This window comes from Sesamum indicum, linkage group LG1 (assembly GCF_026168435.1).
Source record: "Sesamum indicum cultivar Baizhima isolate 11 linkage group LG1, ASM2616843v1, whole genome shotgun sequence".
NCBI lineage: Eukaryota > Viridiplantae > Streptophyta > Magnoliopsida > Lamiales > Pedaliaceae > Sesamum > Sesamum indicum.
The window spans coordinates 12,517,323-12,534,714 of record NC_142657.1 but is presented as its reverse complement, the minus strand read 5'-3'; the positions used below and the strand labels follow the sequence as shown (position 1 = coordinate 12,534,714).

General features: G+C 36.5%; 1 protein-coding gene across 1 annotated transcript; it reads right to left on the bottom strand.

Moving 5' to 3' along the window:
* Window positions 1-15,462, bottom strand: LOC105159034 (uncharacterized). Its single transcript, XM_011075965.3, has 6 exons — window positions 15,335-15,462; window positions 13,637-13,839; window positions 11,289-13,453; window positions 9,928-9,965; window positions 5,818-5,939; window positions 1-5,675 (listed from the first exon to the last, which is right to left on the bottom strand). The coding sequence occupies exons 2-6, from the start codon at window positions 13,725-13,727 to the stop codon at window positions 343-345; spliced, it is 7,749 nt and encodes a 2,582-aa protein (XP_011074267.2). The 5' UTR covers window positions 13,728-13,839; window positions 15,335-15,462; the 3' UTR covers window positions 1-342.
* Between the last annotated feature and the right edge of the window lie 1,930 nt (window positions 15,463-17,392).

The following is a 17,392-nucleotide window of genomic DNA, read 5'->3' as shown; positions in this document are numbered from 1 at the left end:
TTAGACGATAAAACCACACTTTTGCTGAATTTGCTATACAAAGAAAATGCCCAGTGATGTCATAAATATCACTAGGCAATAGCTGGCACCCGGCGGCGCTAAAATTGAACTGAATGACTACACAAACAAAACAAATCGGAGTAATATTTTTCCTATACACACACACACCCTATGCTGATTACTGACCCCAAAGAATAGAAATTCTTTTACTGACAACTCCTTTCAACAAAAATGACTTGACTTTGACGAAATATACCAACAAATCAAATTCAAAGTATAGATGAAGAACGCTAACCATACCTCCAACTCCAAGAGAGTTTGATCATTGATGTGCTCTTTGCATTAAGCAGCAAGCTGCCTTCTTGCGCCTCTTGTTTTTTCCACCATGTCCTTGAGATCATCGTACCGATTGCGATGATATTCAATCAAGATACACAACTGTCTTATGGCCTCTCTTTTTTCCTCAATCAAGTTCACCAACCCCATGTCTTTCTCCGTCATCCTTCTTTCCAACTCTCCCATCTTCTCATCTCTCTGTTGCACACTTTGTATCAAGCTTTTCTTCTCGTCCTCTTCCTTGTGCAGTATGCTCTCCAGTTCACTGATCCTTCCTTTCAACATTGACTCTTGATCTTTCTCATCATTCAGTTGCTGAACTAAGTTGGCTACTTCCTTCTTTAGCTGATCTTTCTCGTTAATGGTTTCTCTGATCATGTTTGTTGTCACCTTGAGCTCGTTCACTGTTTCATAAATGCGAGACTCTAAGTGGCCGTAGTCTTCCTCAAACTTCATGCTGAATGCATCGACTCCAGTCAATGTGTCGTTTACCTTCTCTGTGATCTCTGTTATTGTTTTCACTTGAACTTCTTTATAAGCTTCAATTATTCCAGACAATGTTGCAACTCTGTCTTCAAGCACTTTATGTTCTTCATTTAACTTCTCTTCCTTTTTCAGGTGGCTTTCGTCTTTCTCGCTTAATAGCTGTTCTGTGATACGCAGCTTCTGGTTTGTTAACCGTAGCTTAACCTCGGTATTTCGTACGTTTTCTACCAGTGTACTGATTTCCTCGACTTTCATCTCAAGTTCTCTCTTCAGCTCTTCTATCTCTTCTTCCAGTTTACTGACTTCCTGATTCTTTGCATCAATGCCGTTTTGGAACTGTTGGGTAATCTCTTCTATCTTCATCTCTGAGGATTTGAGATTTTCCTCAGAGTTTTGGAACTGAAATTCCAGTTGTTTTTGCTCGTCGCACAATTTTACGAATACATCTTCCTGTTCTTTCAGCTTTCTCTCCTGTTCTATAATCTTGTTCACTAATTCAGTGTTGCTGTTCTCAGCCAAAGCCAACCTTTCGGTGGACTCTAGCTTACTTCTCTCGATTTGCATTACCAATTCGCTTTTCTCAGAATGCAGCAAATCCAGCTCCTGCTGTAAAGAGCCAACCTGTTTTTGCAATTCAGCAATTTCAGTGGATGCTTCTTTCTGCACATCCTCCAATTTTTTCTGGATGGCAATGACTTCATCTCCTCTGTCTGTTAGCGTCGATTCTAGTTCAGAAATCTTGCTCTCTAGGCCACTCTTCTCCTCCCTCAGCTGATTTGCCTCATTAACTTTGCTACTAATCCGATCTTCCAGTTCATCCTTTTCACGTCGAAGAGTCTCCAGCTCCAGTTGCAGATCCTTTAGCTGTGCTGCCAGACTTTCCTTCTCTTCCAGCAGTCTTTCTTCTTCGACAGTTTTTCCTGATAATTCCTCTTTCAGCTTTTCAACCTGTATAAGGAATTCTGATATTTCTGCAGTCTTTTTGTCAAGAATGATATCTGCCTCACTTTTCTGAGCACCCAAAGAACTCAATTGCTCATGAAGACTGTTCACATCAGCAGTCAATGCGATGTTTCTGGCAGATGCTTCACTCTCTGCATCTTCAGATTTTTTGCATAAAGTGGAGAGTTCGTTCTCTTTTTCAATCAATGCTCTCTCAACCTCAGAACTTTTATCTTGCAGCTCTGCTTTTTCTTCTTGCAACCGAATAAGCTCCTCGCGTTTGCTCCTCAACTGCTCTTCCAATTCATGTTTCTGGTTGCTCAGGGTATTGAGCTCCACATTAAGGTTGTTTACTTGCAAGACTAGACTCTCGTTCTCTTCCAGTGTTTTCTTTTGCTCTGTGGTCCTCTTCTCCAACTCTTCTTTTAAAGTCTCTATCTGACTAAGGGATTCTGAAACTTCGTCATTCTTTTGTTTTAGCTGTTCCTCCACTTCCAATTTTTCAGTACGTATGGAGTTGACCTCTAGTTCCAGATCCTTTACTTGTGACAAAAGAGTCTCCTTTTCTTCTATGTTCCTATTTAGCTCTGAGATTTTGTTTGCCAACTCTTCTTTCAGACTCTCTATCTGGATTAGGAAGTTGGAGATTTCTTGAACTCTTTTCTCTAGTTGTATCTCCGACTCCATTTTTTGGCTTAGTAGAGACTCCAGTTCCATCTGCTTTGCACTGACCTGATCTGTCAATTCCTTAACTTGAGCTGAGGCTTCATTGCCTCTATGTACTATTTGTTCTTCCAATTCACCTTTCTGGATCCTCAAGGACTCTGCCTCAGCTTGAATAGCATTGATCTGTACTCTGAGGTCATTTATTCTGTTTAAAGAATCCATCTCTTGATCCTCAAGTTTCTTAAGAAGAGCAGAGAGTTCATCATTCTTCTGTTGCTCAATTTCTCTTCTTTGAGTGTGTGATGAATCCAGCTCCAGTTCCAAACCCCTCATACGAGTTGAGCTTTGTTCTTTGTGAACCTCATGAACCTCTAGGTGACTTGAAAGCTCTCTTTCTTTCTCAGCCAATTTTTCTCTTAACTGGCTTGATTCATTAACAAGTTCTTGAATCTTGTTTTCAGCCTGGCTTATCTCATCCTCAAGCTGTGAAATCTTCAAGGAAAGATTACTGTTCTCCTCTTCAGCGGCCTTTTGCATCTCACTTAACTTAGCGATTTCTTTTTCTGCTATTCCAAGTTTCTCCTCTGCTTCTTCCTTGTAAACCTCTTGACTCTTCAGGTGGCTGGAAAGCTCTTCTTCTTTTTGAGCCAATTTTTCACTTAACTGGCTTGATTCTGTACCAAGATCTTCAATATTATTCTTAGCCTGTTTTATCTCATCTTCAAGATGTGAAATCTTTAAAGAAAGACTAGTTTTCTCCTCTTCAGTGGCCAGTTGCATCAGACTTAGCTTAGCGATTTCTGCTGCTGCTGATTCCAGTTTCTCCTTTGTTTCTTCTTTGTAAGCTTCATAAATCTCCAGGTGACTGGAGAGTTCTTTTTCTTTCTCAGCCAATTTTTCACTTAACTGGCTTGACTCGGTTGCAATATCTTGAATCTTGCTTTCAGCCTGTTTAATCTCATCCTCAAGCTGTGAAATCTTTAAGAAAAGACTAGTTTTCTCCTCTTCGGTGGCCTGTTGCATCTGACTTAGATTAGCGATTTCTGCTGCAGCTGATTCCAGTTTCTCCTTTGTTTCTTCTTTGTAAGCTTCATAAATCTCCAGGTGACTGGAAAGTTCTCTTTCTTTATCAGCCAATTTTTCAATTAACTGGCTTGATTCGGTAGCAAGATCTTGAATCTTGCTTTCAGCCTGTTTAATCTCATCCTCAAGCTGTGAAATCTTTAAAGAAAGACTACTTTTCTCCTCTTCAGCAGCCTCTTGCATCTGACGTAGTTTAGCAATTTCTGTTGTTGCTGATTCCAGTGTCTCCTTTGCTTCTTCTTTGTAAGCCTCATGACTCTCCAGGTGACTCGAAAGTTCTCTTTCTTTATCAACCAATTTTTCACTTAACTGGCTTGATTCAATAACAAGACTTTGAATCTTATTTTCAGACTGTTTTACCTCATCCTCAAGCTGTGAAATCTTTGAGGAAAGACTAGTTTTCTCCTCTCCGGAGGCCTCTTGCATCTGGCTGAGCTTAGCAATTTCTGTTGCTGCTGATTCCAGTTTCTCCTTTGTTTCTTGTATATAAGCGTCATGAATCTCGAGGTGACTAGAAAGCTCTTGTTCTTTCTCAGCCAATTTTTCACTTAACTGGCTTGCTTCTGTAGCAAGATTTTGAATATTCTTTTCAGCCTGTTTTATATCACCCTCAAGCTGTGAAATCTTCGAGGAGAGACTAGCATTCTCCTCTTCGGAGGCCTTTTGCATCTGAGTTAGCTTTGCGATCTCTTTTTCTGCTGTTTCAAGTGTCTCCTTTGTTTCTTCTTTGTGAGCCTCATGAATCTCCAGGTGACGGGAAACCTCTCCTTCTTTCTCAGCCAACTTTTCACTTAACTGGCTTGACTCAGTAGCAAGATCCTGAATCTTGTTTTCAGCCTGTTTTATCTCGTCCTCAAGCTTTGAAATCTTTAAGGAAAGACTAGCTTTCTCCTCTTCAGCAGCCTCTTGCATCTGACTTAGCTTAGCAGTTTCGTTTGCTGCTGCTTCCAGTTTCTCTCTTGCTTCTTCTTTGTGAGCCTCATGAATCTCCAGGTGACTTAAAAGCTCTCTTTCTTTCTCAGCCAATTTTTCACTTAACTGGCTTGATTCAGTAATAAGATATTGAATCTTGTTTTCAGCCTGTTTTATTTCATCCTGAAGCTGTGAAATATTTAAGGAGAGACGGCTGTTCTCCTCTTCGGCAGCCTTTTGAATCTGGGTGACCGTAGCAATCTCTCTTTCCGCTGATTCCAGTTTCTCCTTTGCAGCTTCTCTGTGAGTCTCGTGAATCTCCAGATGTGTTAAAAGCTCTTTGTCCTTGTCAGCCAATTTTTCACTTAATTGGCTTGATTCTGTTACAAGATCTTGAATTTTGTTTTCAGCCTGTTTTATCTCATTCTCAAGCTGTGTAATCTTCAAGGAAAGACTGATGTTCTCCTCTTGGGCAGCCTTCTGCATCCGAGTTAGCTTAGCGATTTCATTTTCTTTTGACTCCAGATTCTCCTTTAGAGTGGAAAATTCTCCCTTCACTGCTTCCAATTCCAGATATAGCATGTCTTTCTCTTGTTGTAACTGGCTGTTAATGGTTTTCAATTCTTCAGCATTTCTCTTCTCCTCTTCAATTTTGAGGGCAGCAGCGTCTTTCTCAATGCTTAAGCTTTCTCTTTCTTTATTCATATCTTCCAGTTTCTGGTTCAGTTCAGCTTGTAGCTTACGTGAACTCTCCAGTTCTATACTCAGATCAGCATTTTCAGCCAAAAGTCTAGCTTTCTCGTCATTCCACTTTTCAGCTTCAGATGCTATACTTTTCTCTGCTTCCTGTAGTTTGATCAAAGTTCTTTGACACTCCTGATTTAGTGCTTCCTTTTCATCTGTAGTGGCTGCCAACTTCCTCTTCAGTTCAGCAACCTCAGAAAGCGCCACTTCGAGGTCTTGCTTTATAGCAGCATCATTCTCAAAATTATTCTCAACTTTACCATTTTTCTTGCCCTTCTTCCTCGGTGAATCATCTGAGTCCGAGGAATCTGAGCTGGATGAAGAACTGTCACTCCCATGTTTTCCATGTGCTTTTTTCTTCAACTCTTCAGTCAGATGATCGTAACGAGAATAAAGAGACAGGTAATGATTGTGGACATCCTCAATCAAGTTAACCAGCGGCCCTTTCCCGTCATTATCGTCATCTTTAAGAACCTCTAAAATCTTCTGCACTTTGCCCTCAATTTCTGCAATGAATTTAATATGGTCAACACTGAAGATGCAAATCTATGGAGATGAACTCCAATCCTTGAAAGATGAATGGTAATGGTCTTTTTGCATTTTAATAACAGCCTAAAATAGTTTAACAAAAAACCACAAAAACCATACCTGCTTTGTTTCCCTTAATCTCATCATCTTTTTCAGGATCAATGTGACTTCCGAAAAAGGATTTCAAGGACTCACGCCACCGATGCTTAGGCATGTCTTCCTTTTGTTTCTCAGCAATTAACCTGGGCCACAACAACTCAGTCTTTAGCTTAGAAGGAATGACCCTCGAAAGCAAGTTGCTCGTTGTTAGTTGACATGCGAAAGCACAATCAACTGTGAGAACTAAGACAAATATATTTAGCCAAACAAGTGATCCAGAAATGCATTTAGATGTAGAATATCGAAAGACTGTATGCAACATATTGTTTAGTTACACTGAAATACAAGTTTAATGGGACATGAACAAAACAATCATGCTGTCTCCGAAGACAACTGGACCTCAGTAGTGTAATCCTTAATGCCCTTCATTTGAGCCGTGATTTTGGATTAACTTAATTATAATATTTCACATTTACTTGCCATCCAGAAATGCCATGAGGCAATGAAGATACTTACAAAGAAAGCAGTGTATATGACAAACAAGCACACATCGCACACAGTGGAAACATCCAATAAGATGAGTAATCAGACTGCATGACAATTTCTACCAGAAAGAACATAGAAAAAAAGACCGCATGAATATGTTCCTGATGGGTTAAGCTTAATAAGAAAAATAATCGTAATTAATGCTTTATCTCTGTTTTTCTTTTTTTAATAATTTTTTCTTTAGCTATGTTGATGAGAGTAGAGATCTGCAGGAGATTTCTTTTGTGGACTCGAATATGATTACGTTTCACCTCATTTTAGGACTCAATTCGAGCTTGGAGTCTTAATTATTTACCATCAATTTCCTACAAACACCAGCCACCCTACAACCATTTTATAATAAGTTTACTAGATACTGTGGTAGCTCAGTTCGTCCCTGTCAATTGGGAATAATAACTGTGGGTGACCAGGACCACTTATCCTACATCCCCCATCAATATCCAGCCGTATGAATATGTGATTAGAATTGGTACAAGCATCAGCTTACGACAGGCCTTCCACCTCCAGTCGTGTTGCTTTCTCTTAAATGATGCCTAGCTCTACATGAAGAATACATGTCGGAAACTGGAGTGATGGCCCTGTTTGCTTTACGTTATCTCATGTACGAAACATCCATTTTTTATTATTTGACTCTCGCATTTTTCAATGAACCTTATTTTCTTTTAGTGTTTTCTCCATCTATGACATGGGGTTCGTGATGTTGTTCATATGAATTTATACTCACATCAGTTATAAATCGTTAAATCACAAATGAAATCATAATTATATATTAGTTCATTGATTCACAACTCATGTGAATACAACCAATTCATATGGGCAGCATCAAATTTCCCATATGATAAGCCAGTGGCCCAACGCTAGTACACTCTCATTATCATAATTAAACCCATAATAAAATATAAAGTAAACAGAAATCATAGTAAACTATCAGAATCTAATACAACGTTAATATTCTTACATACAATAAAAAATTTTTTTATCATTAACACATAACTAACATGATTGATTTGAAGTTACTAACATTACCTGGAAACCACTAGAGAGGAGAAGCAACACTAAATTTAATGGTCCCGAAATGAAACTAAACAAATTTTCTGCTTTTTCTAATTTTTAAAAATACAACCTATCCATACACATTTTTGTCTTCATATAAAATTGAGAACATTCTTTCTAGACTTTTCCTCAACACATCTGGTAAAAATATTGCAAAAAGTGAAACCAAACGAACTTTCTCTCGAAAGTCACGGTATCATGCAACAATATATTATTATTATTGCTTTTTTTTTATATGTATCATGCAACGATATGCATTCACGGCCGATATATATAATAATAATGAATTCAGGATTGCTGAAGCTTTGAACTGCATTTTAGCTGCCTCTTCGAGCAAAAAGGTCCGCCATTTCTAGAAGTCAAGCGTCCACGACGGGAAAGGAACAAAATCACATATGCATCACATTACTAAACCAGTTGGTATATTCGGTATGTGTACTTCAAATTTAATATAGAAAATCAAAATTAATTGATATGATACTTTTCTAAGGAATTGTGTCCATTTGTTTATTGGATTTTATACTATTAAATAAAAATATAAACAAACAATAAAAAATGGAATAGAAGAGATATAATTGGGTTTAGAAAATGAATTTTAATTGGATTAGGAAGAGAAATTTGAAAAGAGAACAGGAAGTAGATGTAGATGAAAGAAAAAAATAGAGAAAAACCACCTAAGTATTCATTTATTAGATAAAGTTAATTTAATATAATATCCTGATCAAACATAATATATAACATAGATATAAATATTCGCCAAACAAGTACCAAAAGGCTCATGATAATTATCGTAGCCAAAGTTTATGCTGAAACTTGTTTATAATAGATCTAACATCTTAAATGAAATGCTATAAAAGAGGGCTAGAAATCAAATTAATCAATGGGTGCACATAATTTTCAGACGCATTACAAGCAGATGACGTCCAATATTTTATCCATCGCATCAGGGAATATAGAGGTATTATCTGACAAAGAACTTTTTAGTTCTCTTTTTACTAGAAAATAAAATAACGTATTCCACAAACTACACGATTAAATATGCTACGTCTGGCCCTCTATATTGTGGTCCACCATATCAAAACCCAAGTCACTCGTAGAATTAAATTCATTCATTGTCCCTGATTACAGCTCCCAGAAAACCATTAAGGGCGTAGTTAATATAAGCTAATCCAATATTTGCTTTTTTATGTTGAAAGTTTGAAATCCATTATTATAACAAGGCGGCAACTATTCACACTATTTTTATTATTATGAAACCCGCGCGAATCACCTTTTATACACATTAAAGTAAATGAAAAGTAATTTTATTAAATAATTGTATCATCGCATATACTTATATTTTTTAAAGGTCATATAATTATATTTCAATCATACTTTTTATTAATCACATATTTAACTTAACCTGCACTAAATACTTCAAATTACACTAGGTGAAAAAAATAAAAGAAAGCCTTTTGGAAAAAATAAGAGAGATTTTTTCATGTATCAAATCACATAGTTTTCTGTCCCTCACTAATTAGTGTAATCACATCTGGACTTTACGTACACTTACGAAACGACCAAATTTGAAACTCAAAAAAAGACAGCTGGATCATCCCTCGACATGATCTCTTGTCTTTCGTCAAAAAAAGGTTGTAGCCTAAGGGCCAGCCTATTGGGGTCACATTTTGAATCTATGTATGTTCAAAAGAGTAATAGTAACAGATAACGCTCTTCTCGTTGATTTTGTTCAAAATGAAAAAGACACTTTATTTTAATTTTCTTTAGCAGATCAGATAATTACAAACCTCATATTTCCCAAATTCTTCCTGTTGATTTTTCATTCTATTTGGTCACAATAATTGCGTCCGTCAATCACATATTTGCCAACAAATTACGTTAGAAACAAAAAGATGTATTTGACGCGCCTACAAATGTTATCATTTTTCAATGAAAAACTTGCATAAGTACAAATGACACAGCTGTGAATAGGAGCAATAATAGGCCAAGACTATCGCAAAACATTGGTTTAAAGAGATCGACAAATAAAAGGAAATGCAAAATTAGCAACTAAGAGATAAATCAAACAATTCAAATAACAAAAAAATGGAATCACGTGATTATCTTAATCTCTTCTCATCATGATTAAAAAACTTGATCTATTATATGAAAATCAACTCAAAGGAACAAACTCTATCAGGAAACATAACAGACTGTCAAAATCTCAGCAGACGAAGAGCAAGCTTAATTCTCAACTCACCGATCACCGAGTTTCAGAAAGTAAACAAACTCAACTCAATGAAACTTCTCAAACGAGTCGATTCCATATTTCACTTCTTCCGCTCGGACACCACAATCAGTAACAAGAAAAAATCAATCCGAAAAACAGGCAAAAAACAAACAAAAAACAAAAACAGAATACAGCCGAAGAACACCAACTAAACAAATGAACTTCGAAATTATTCCGCAGCATCAAATATTAAACAAACAGCACAGGCTGATCAAGCGAAAAAAAAAAAAGGTCAGATTTAATTTCAGTAAGGAAGCAATTACCTCAGAATCAGAGCTCGTTCATCAGCAGCCGCAGCTGACTATAAAAACTAACACCAAAACTTTTTAGAGAGAGGAAGAGAGTTTTAGAGAGAGAGAGAGAGAGAGTGTGTGTGTGTATAGTGTGACTGTGTGTGTTAATTTATTTAAATCGATGAAAAGGAGAATCTAAATGTGTGATGAATTTTTATTGGCTGGCAAATTTAGGGAAGAAATATTTGAAATAATTATAAAAAAGAAAAGGAAAAAGTGGTTTTGTCTTTGTGGTATTATTATTATACACAGATGGGTCACAGCAGCGACTGCCACTGCAATTGGCGCTTCAATTTTCATATGGTGGAGGAGAGAGATGGAATATTTGGAGTCTTCTTTATGTCCTTTCGCCCTCCGATTTCCGTGGATTCACGAGAATGCCATTTTGGGCTTTGTTTTTGAGAAGTATGATTCAGTGATGAAACGAAGAATGTGTGGGAAAAGGAAAAGAGAGGTGAGGGGGTGGGGGTGGGGGTGGGGGTGGGGGTGTCAAAATAATTGCAGTATGATTTGTGAATGGAAGGTGCAGGCTGAGGCAGACGTTGTGCTTTTTGTGCTTATTATGAAGAGCCAGATCAGCATGACTGTGCTACTTTTACTATATTAATATACCAAAGACTCTTCTCTCTCTCTCCGAAATATGCATCCCAATTACATTTAGATATTACTGAAATTTAATCAACTACCTTTTACGTGGTGTTTTGCAATAATTTGTCTATTTACTAAAGGAATAAATTGTAAAAACAGTTGTACGTACGTGTTTGAAATGACATAAAAGTTTGTTCTCATATATATTAGTGTGAAAGCATCAAACCACGTCCATCATATCAGATCCGTAGCCAAACATATGATATGTTGACGTATCATGTTTCACATTATTGGTGTGTTTAAATCTGACTTATATAAGAGAAAATCCGAAAAGATAAACACCAAACTCAATATGCAACTCCCAAGATATGTAAATTGTTTGCCCATATGCCTGATTTTAGATGGGGGAAGGAAAAGTACTGCAACACCAAGTCTGGCCTAGAACCAGCCCATGCTTAACTGCTGTCTATGATGTTAGTTCACATGTGCCTAATGTTAAAAGAAATTTTAATTCGGATCGGGTTTAGTTGGATTAAAATAAATTATATGACAAGCATAATATAATTATTGTGTGATTGGTGTACAGTTCAGGAAAAACGTTCAATCACACTTGTGAAAATTTTCCGTAAAATTGTTTATTCTTCTGTAAGCCCCCCCCCCCCCCCCCCCCCTGTTTGCAAGAACAAATGAGAGTTCCCCCGATAACTAATGATTTTCAAGAACAGATACAATTGTCAAGCAGCCTTCCTGCGTCCTCGATTCACCTCAGACAGCATTTTCTTGTAGTAATCCGATCGGCTTCGATGATAGTCAATCCAAACACATAGTTGCCTTATAGCCTCCCTTTTCTCCTCTTGAAGTCCGAGCATTCCCTCTTCTTTCTCCTTAATCATCTTCTCCAATTCCCGGATCTTATTCTCCGACTTCCATACCTTCTCCCTGAAGATCAATATCTCGGCCTCTTTGTCGTCCAGCTGGTGCAATAAGCAGTCCATGTCATCTTTAACGTGCATCAACGCTTTGTTCTTCCTCATCACCCAGTCCTTTGCGAACTTCAGCTCACACGAGGATTTGGAAATCCTGTTGAGGAAATTAGCGGTGCATTCCTCAAACCTTAAGGCCACTGAGTCGAGTGAAACTAGCGTGTGGTTTGCTGTGATCGATATGTCCTTAATGCTTCCCTGCCCGACTTCTTTCTCCCCTACTCTTTCTTTCAGGTCCTTGTTCTCTTGCTCGAACGTGTCTTTCGTCCTCATATACCATTCTTTGTTCTCAGCTTGCAGCTGTTCTGCCACCCTGATTCGCCGGCTGAGGATTCTGAACTTATCCTCATACTGTTTGCGGAACTCTTCTGCTATTTCTTCCATCTTTCGTTCCACCAGGAGGAAATTTGATTTGGAATCAGTGATCCTCATTTGAGCCGATTCGTTCTCTGCTTTCAGCTTGTCCATCTCTTCCCCCAATTCGAGCAGCGTTTTCTGCTGATCAGCTATCTTACTTGTTAGTTCATTGTTCTTTCTCTCCATCTGCGATTTGCTCAGGGATGCCTCTTGCTTCTCTCTCTCAAGCTCTTTCTGACACCGTTCCAACTCCGCCTGCAAGCTTTTCCTGTCATTTCGCAACGTTTCCAACATTTTCTCGTGTTTCCTGACCTTCTCCTTCAGGGGCTCAATCTGAGTGGACAGTTCACCCTGACAGGCCTCAAATTTCTTTTCTTGAGCTGATAGTTTGTTTTTGGTTGACGAAAGAGAGGTCTGTAGCTCGGATATTTTTCGTTGCAGCTCCTCATTTTCAACCTTTGATTGATCAGCTTCTTGATTTATTTTCTTTAGCAGCTCTTCCAGGTCGCTCTTCGTGCTGCTTAACTGATAAACTTCCTGGTCTAGATCTTTTACCTGAACTTTCAAGCTTTCCTTCTCTTGCATCCTCCCCTGCTCAATAAGAACCTGATTTTTCAATTCGTTTTTCAGATTTTCAATCTGAACAAGACATTCTGAAGCTTCTGCCTCTTTCTTCACCAGTTCCTTCTCCAATTCAGCCTTCTGACCATTCACAGCCACCAGTTCCTTCTGCAGAGATTTAACCTGCTCCGTCAGGCCCTTTACTTGAGACGCCTCTCCCGATAACCGTTCTTCTAAGGTATTCGCTTCAAGCTGGAGATTGTTCGTCTGTGCAACAAGATTCGAGATTCTAGACGAATATGGATCCTCATTATCCTCACTTATTTGAATAGACTCGTTGCCTTTGGATTTAGCTTCAAGTTCCAAAATACGAGCTTCTAGTCTCAATATCTGCACTTGCCTTTGCTTAGCTTCGTTTGACATGCCCTCTACTTGCTCTTCCAATCGTCGTTTTTGTGTGCAAAGCATTTCGACCTCATCCTTCAAGCTCGCCACAATTCCCTCTAACTCCTTCGTTTGAGCCAACGTGTGCCTCGTGCTTTCTACCTCTTCATCTTGCACCGTCAGGTCCTTGAGAATTTCAGAGAGCTCCTGAGACTGTGAATTTGAAGTTGTGGCCTTTTCCTTTACTTCACTCGAACATGTTAACTTGTCCTTGAGAATAGTATCTTCCACATCTGATGTCTCAGCCTCCTCACTGTCCCCACGCTGGAAGTTTGTTAAGCTCTCACTGCTGCTCGCGTCGCTGGTTCTAATGTTGGATTCGTCTGGAGAGAAGTATGATTCTGAATCTGAGTAGGACGTAGAAGGGACATCATCGTCTCCACCGTTAATGTTGGCCTTCACCTGCACTCTTAAGTCTACGTAGAGGGAGTATAGCGATTCATATTGCTGCTGGAACTCTTCAATCAGACTAATCAGCTCAGACTTTTTCCTTGAATTGGCTTCTTTATTGCCGCTTAGGCCTTTAGTCAGCTTCAAGATCCTTTTCACTTTGTTCTCATTCTCTGCAAAATAAAAACATAGTGAAACACGATCCTGCAATACTCTAAACAAACGCATACCTAACGTTCTAGTCCGTATAAATCCAGGTGGTCGAATCAACGAACCCCAGATCATATATACACACTCAAATTTTTTACTTTGCTAGTAAGAAAATTGTAAGTTTGATGAAGTCACATGAAATTTACCTGTTCTCAACCATTTTTGGTGTTCTTCTTTCTCAGGATCAATGTGGATCCTGAAGGACTTCATCGATCCCTCCCACCGATGTTTCGCCATAGCCGACTTTGCTGTCTAGCGCCGGATGTTTCCAGGTATATGTTAGTACTACTGCATCAAAGTGAAGATAAGGTCGTCTGATTCGCTTTCAGTTGATGGTGTGTTGCATGATCTGCAACGCATGCATGTTTGTGGTTTAGAATCATATATGTTGAAATTCAAGAATTATACCAGCAATAACCCATTGAGAAATGCACCTTACATGCAACATTATCTCAAACTCAAGTCAATGTCGTGAGTTTGAAAAAAGCTAATCAATCACATAATAAGTATAATACTATACATTATCATTTAATCGGCCGATCCTAAAATGCCTGACTGGATGCGGCTTGTCTCAAGAAGATATAACCATGGAGATATTTTTACCATCAAGAATTCGAGATTTTAGCAATAATTCCATCAAGAAACGCACCTTACACGCAAAATTACAGAAAATTTTGATTTGGGCTAAGTTATACTAAACTCAAATCAATTACATGATAAGTGTATTGTAAAAATTCATATAAGTGATTGATCACATCATAAACCTATTAATTTCTCACCGGACTTTACCTGGAAAAAGTTTTTGTGGGGTTTGGTCCCAAGCTCGGATAATATTAATCATATCGTATGCATAAATATCTTTTTACCAAACAGTGCCGCTCTTAATTTTGGGATTTACATGATTTTTTCTTAGTGATCGGTTACTTTATTAATTTCAAAACAGTCAATATACACAATTACTAATATTATATATAACTAACCAATAACTTCTAATACAATAATCCAATAATTATTATTAAAATAGACCTACACCCATACATTTGTGAGGATCGAACCCATAAACTCAAGGTCATGGGGCTCACATAATTCAACAAATGAGTTAGGCCTCGTTGACAAGAATCTAACCATGATTACTAATCGGTATCCCTACATATATATTGTTGAATTCAGTAACATTTATGCTGTTCAAGAGGAATTTGTTGGCTCAACAATACAGATCTATTCAAATGTATGAATATCACAATTGCCCAAAACTCAACTTTCATTTCCTTCTGTTGTCTGGAAAAAAAAAAAAAGAAAAAAACTGCATTTCGAATAAAAATACCCCATAAACTGAAGAACACATGCTCTCACATGTCGGGAGATACATACATACATTATAATATACCGAATCAGCTCAGAGCATCAAACGTGATGTCGAAATTCTGGATCAAACAAGAGCCATCCCACAAAGATCCTAACATGCATGTGCATGCATGCACAACCCATATACGTACATAATATATATATATATATATATATATATAAATATGCATATATGCAACACACACACATACACATGTGTGCGTGTGTGGTCTTCTTCAGAAATTAATATGATGCTCATCATCACGATCCCTGATCGATATATATATGAATGGATAAATTAACGCGATAAATTTTCAGATAAAATACAATAATCGAAATATCTGGAAAAAAATATGTTGTCTTTTTGCATATATCAATTTCATGCCTACGTAATTCGTTTACATTAATGCATGGGAATTGGTATATCTGTATATTATCTATTTTGTTCTTTGGTGTTTATTTGCAGCGGTGATGCATGATGGTAAAGAGAGGTCAATTACCTGAAGATTTGGGAGCTGGGGAGAGAGAGAAAGAGAGAGAGAGGAGCGGGGATAAAATGTCTATACGAATGATGGAAAACCCGATCCAACTTAAGGGGACAAACTATTTGGAAAGAGAAGTCAGAATGTAAGAAACCATATATATATATATATATGTATATATATAATCTTTCTATATTTTTAAAATTTAGTTAAAAATCTCCTATGTTAAAAAAATAAGTAAAAAGTCCCTGTGTTTTTCAAAATATTGCATGCTTTCCTCTTCCGTTAAGATAAATTTAACAGTGTTAAATTTTGTCCGAAATTGTCTGTTATACATTCCTTATATCAACCATTTATCTCAATTATTAAAAATGAACACTCCAGATTTCAAATATTTTAAAATATATTTTTATTTATATATATAATTATATATACAATATAATGTATATATCTATATATATAAACTATATATATATATATATATATATATATATATATATATATAATGGACAACGAGGCTGTTGCCGCCTAAACTAGGAGATTGTGACATCGTGCAGAATAGTTTGGGCAACGTCTCACCCCTGTGTCGCCTTATAAAAAGAGAGCAACCTCAAGTCGCCCATTACGCCGCCCCCTTCTGGAATGGGAGGCAGCCAAATTTAGGGTGATCGTCGTTGCCTAGCTCTGGGGCAACGTTGCCCCGTCACTACATGACTGGTGTTGGAGAAGAAGAAGAAAAAAGATATTTTTAAAAATAAAATTTATTGAAATATATTTTAATTAATAATAATTTAATTTAGTTAATAATATATAATTATTATAAGTGATTTTTATATTTTATATAAGTTTTTAATTTAAAATAATTTTTAGTAGATTAAATTTGTATGGTGTTAAATTTAAAATTTTAATTTTTGAAAATGTTATATATTGTTTAGGTGTTTTTGTATTTAAAAATATTTCATATGAATTCTAATTTTAGAATATTAAATCTGTATTGTTTTTTTAAATTATAAATTCTAATTTTTAACATTTTACATACTATTTAGTTGTTCATATATTTAAATTAATATATTTCATAAAAAATATAATTTATGGTCATATATTTGAGCTAAATTGATCATTTATATATATATAAATAAATCAATTTAAAATATATTTAGATATGAAAGAAATGGGTAAAATGAACATTTACATACTTAAAAATAATCCTCAAAAAGGCAAAAAATGAAGCTCACTCGCACAAAAAGCGAGTTTTGTTTTTAATGGAGAGGGCTCTTTTTGCTGTACTCTATAAAACACATAGGGTTTTCTTGCTTATTAAACTAACACAGGGAATATCACGCTAATTCACCAGGATACAAGGGGGTGTTATGCAATTTACCCTATATATATGTATGTATGTATGTATGTATGTTTAGTTTTGTGGGTTGGGCAAAAAAAAACTGCATGACAAGATTATACTTTTAGTCTCATAAAATATGGGGTTCGACACTATTAGTGATATGTTTTAAAGTATTTTTAAAATGGCTCCAAAATTATAAAGAAGTCGACACACGTATATAGTTCTTTTCTTTACGAGATTTTTTAAATGGTCACAAATTGTGAAAACTTGACATAATTAGTTATTTGTTTATGGGATTTATGGGACTAAATGTGTTAAATTTTCTTAATTTTAGGATCATTTTAAAAATTTTATAAAATAAAGAGACTAAAAATTTTGAACTCCCTATTTACGGGATTAAAAGTATAATTTCACCAGAATAGCCTCTAGTGAGATGCGTCTTTTGGTTTTTGCTCCCTGACTTTTGTTAATGTGCAAAGGGATCACTTAATTTTGTTAAAATGTGCTCCAATAGTCGAGATCCATGGAAGAGGTACATTTCCAAGGGCGAATTTAAGCACAAATAATTCAATTGGGGGCGAGGTAATTTGGGTAGGTCTAGATCGTGACCCACTCACATATATATATTATTAATTTAATATATTTAAAAAATATTTAATATTTATTGAATACATGAATTTACAGAAGCAAATTATACTTTTAATTTAATATAATAAATAACTTCTTGGATATTT

What these genes read in the sequence shown, in the direction of transcription:
- LOC105159034 (XM_011075965.3), bottom strand. Translation starts at nt 13,727, where the DNA reads ATGGCGAAACATCGGTGGGAGGGATCGATGAAGTCCTTCAGGATCCAC. An exon ending in GAACGAGCTCTGATTCTGAG is followed by an intron (nt 5,940 to 9,927) that starts GTAATTGCTTCC and finishes GTTGTGGCCCAG; the next exon opens with GTTAATTGCTGAGAAACAAA. An exon ending in GATTAAGGGAAACAAAGCAG is followed by an intron (nt 5,676 to 5,817) that starts GTATGGTTTTTG and finishes AATTCATTGCAG; the next exon opens with AAATTGAGGGCAAAGTGCAG.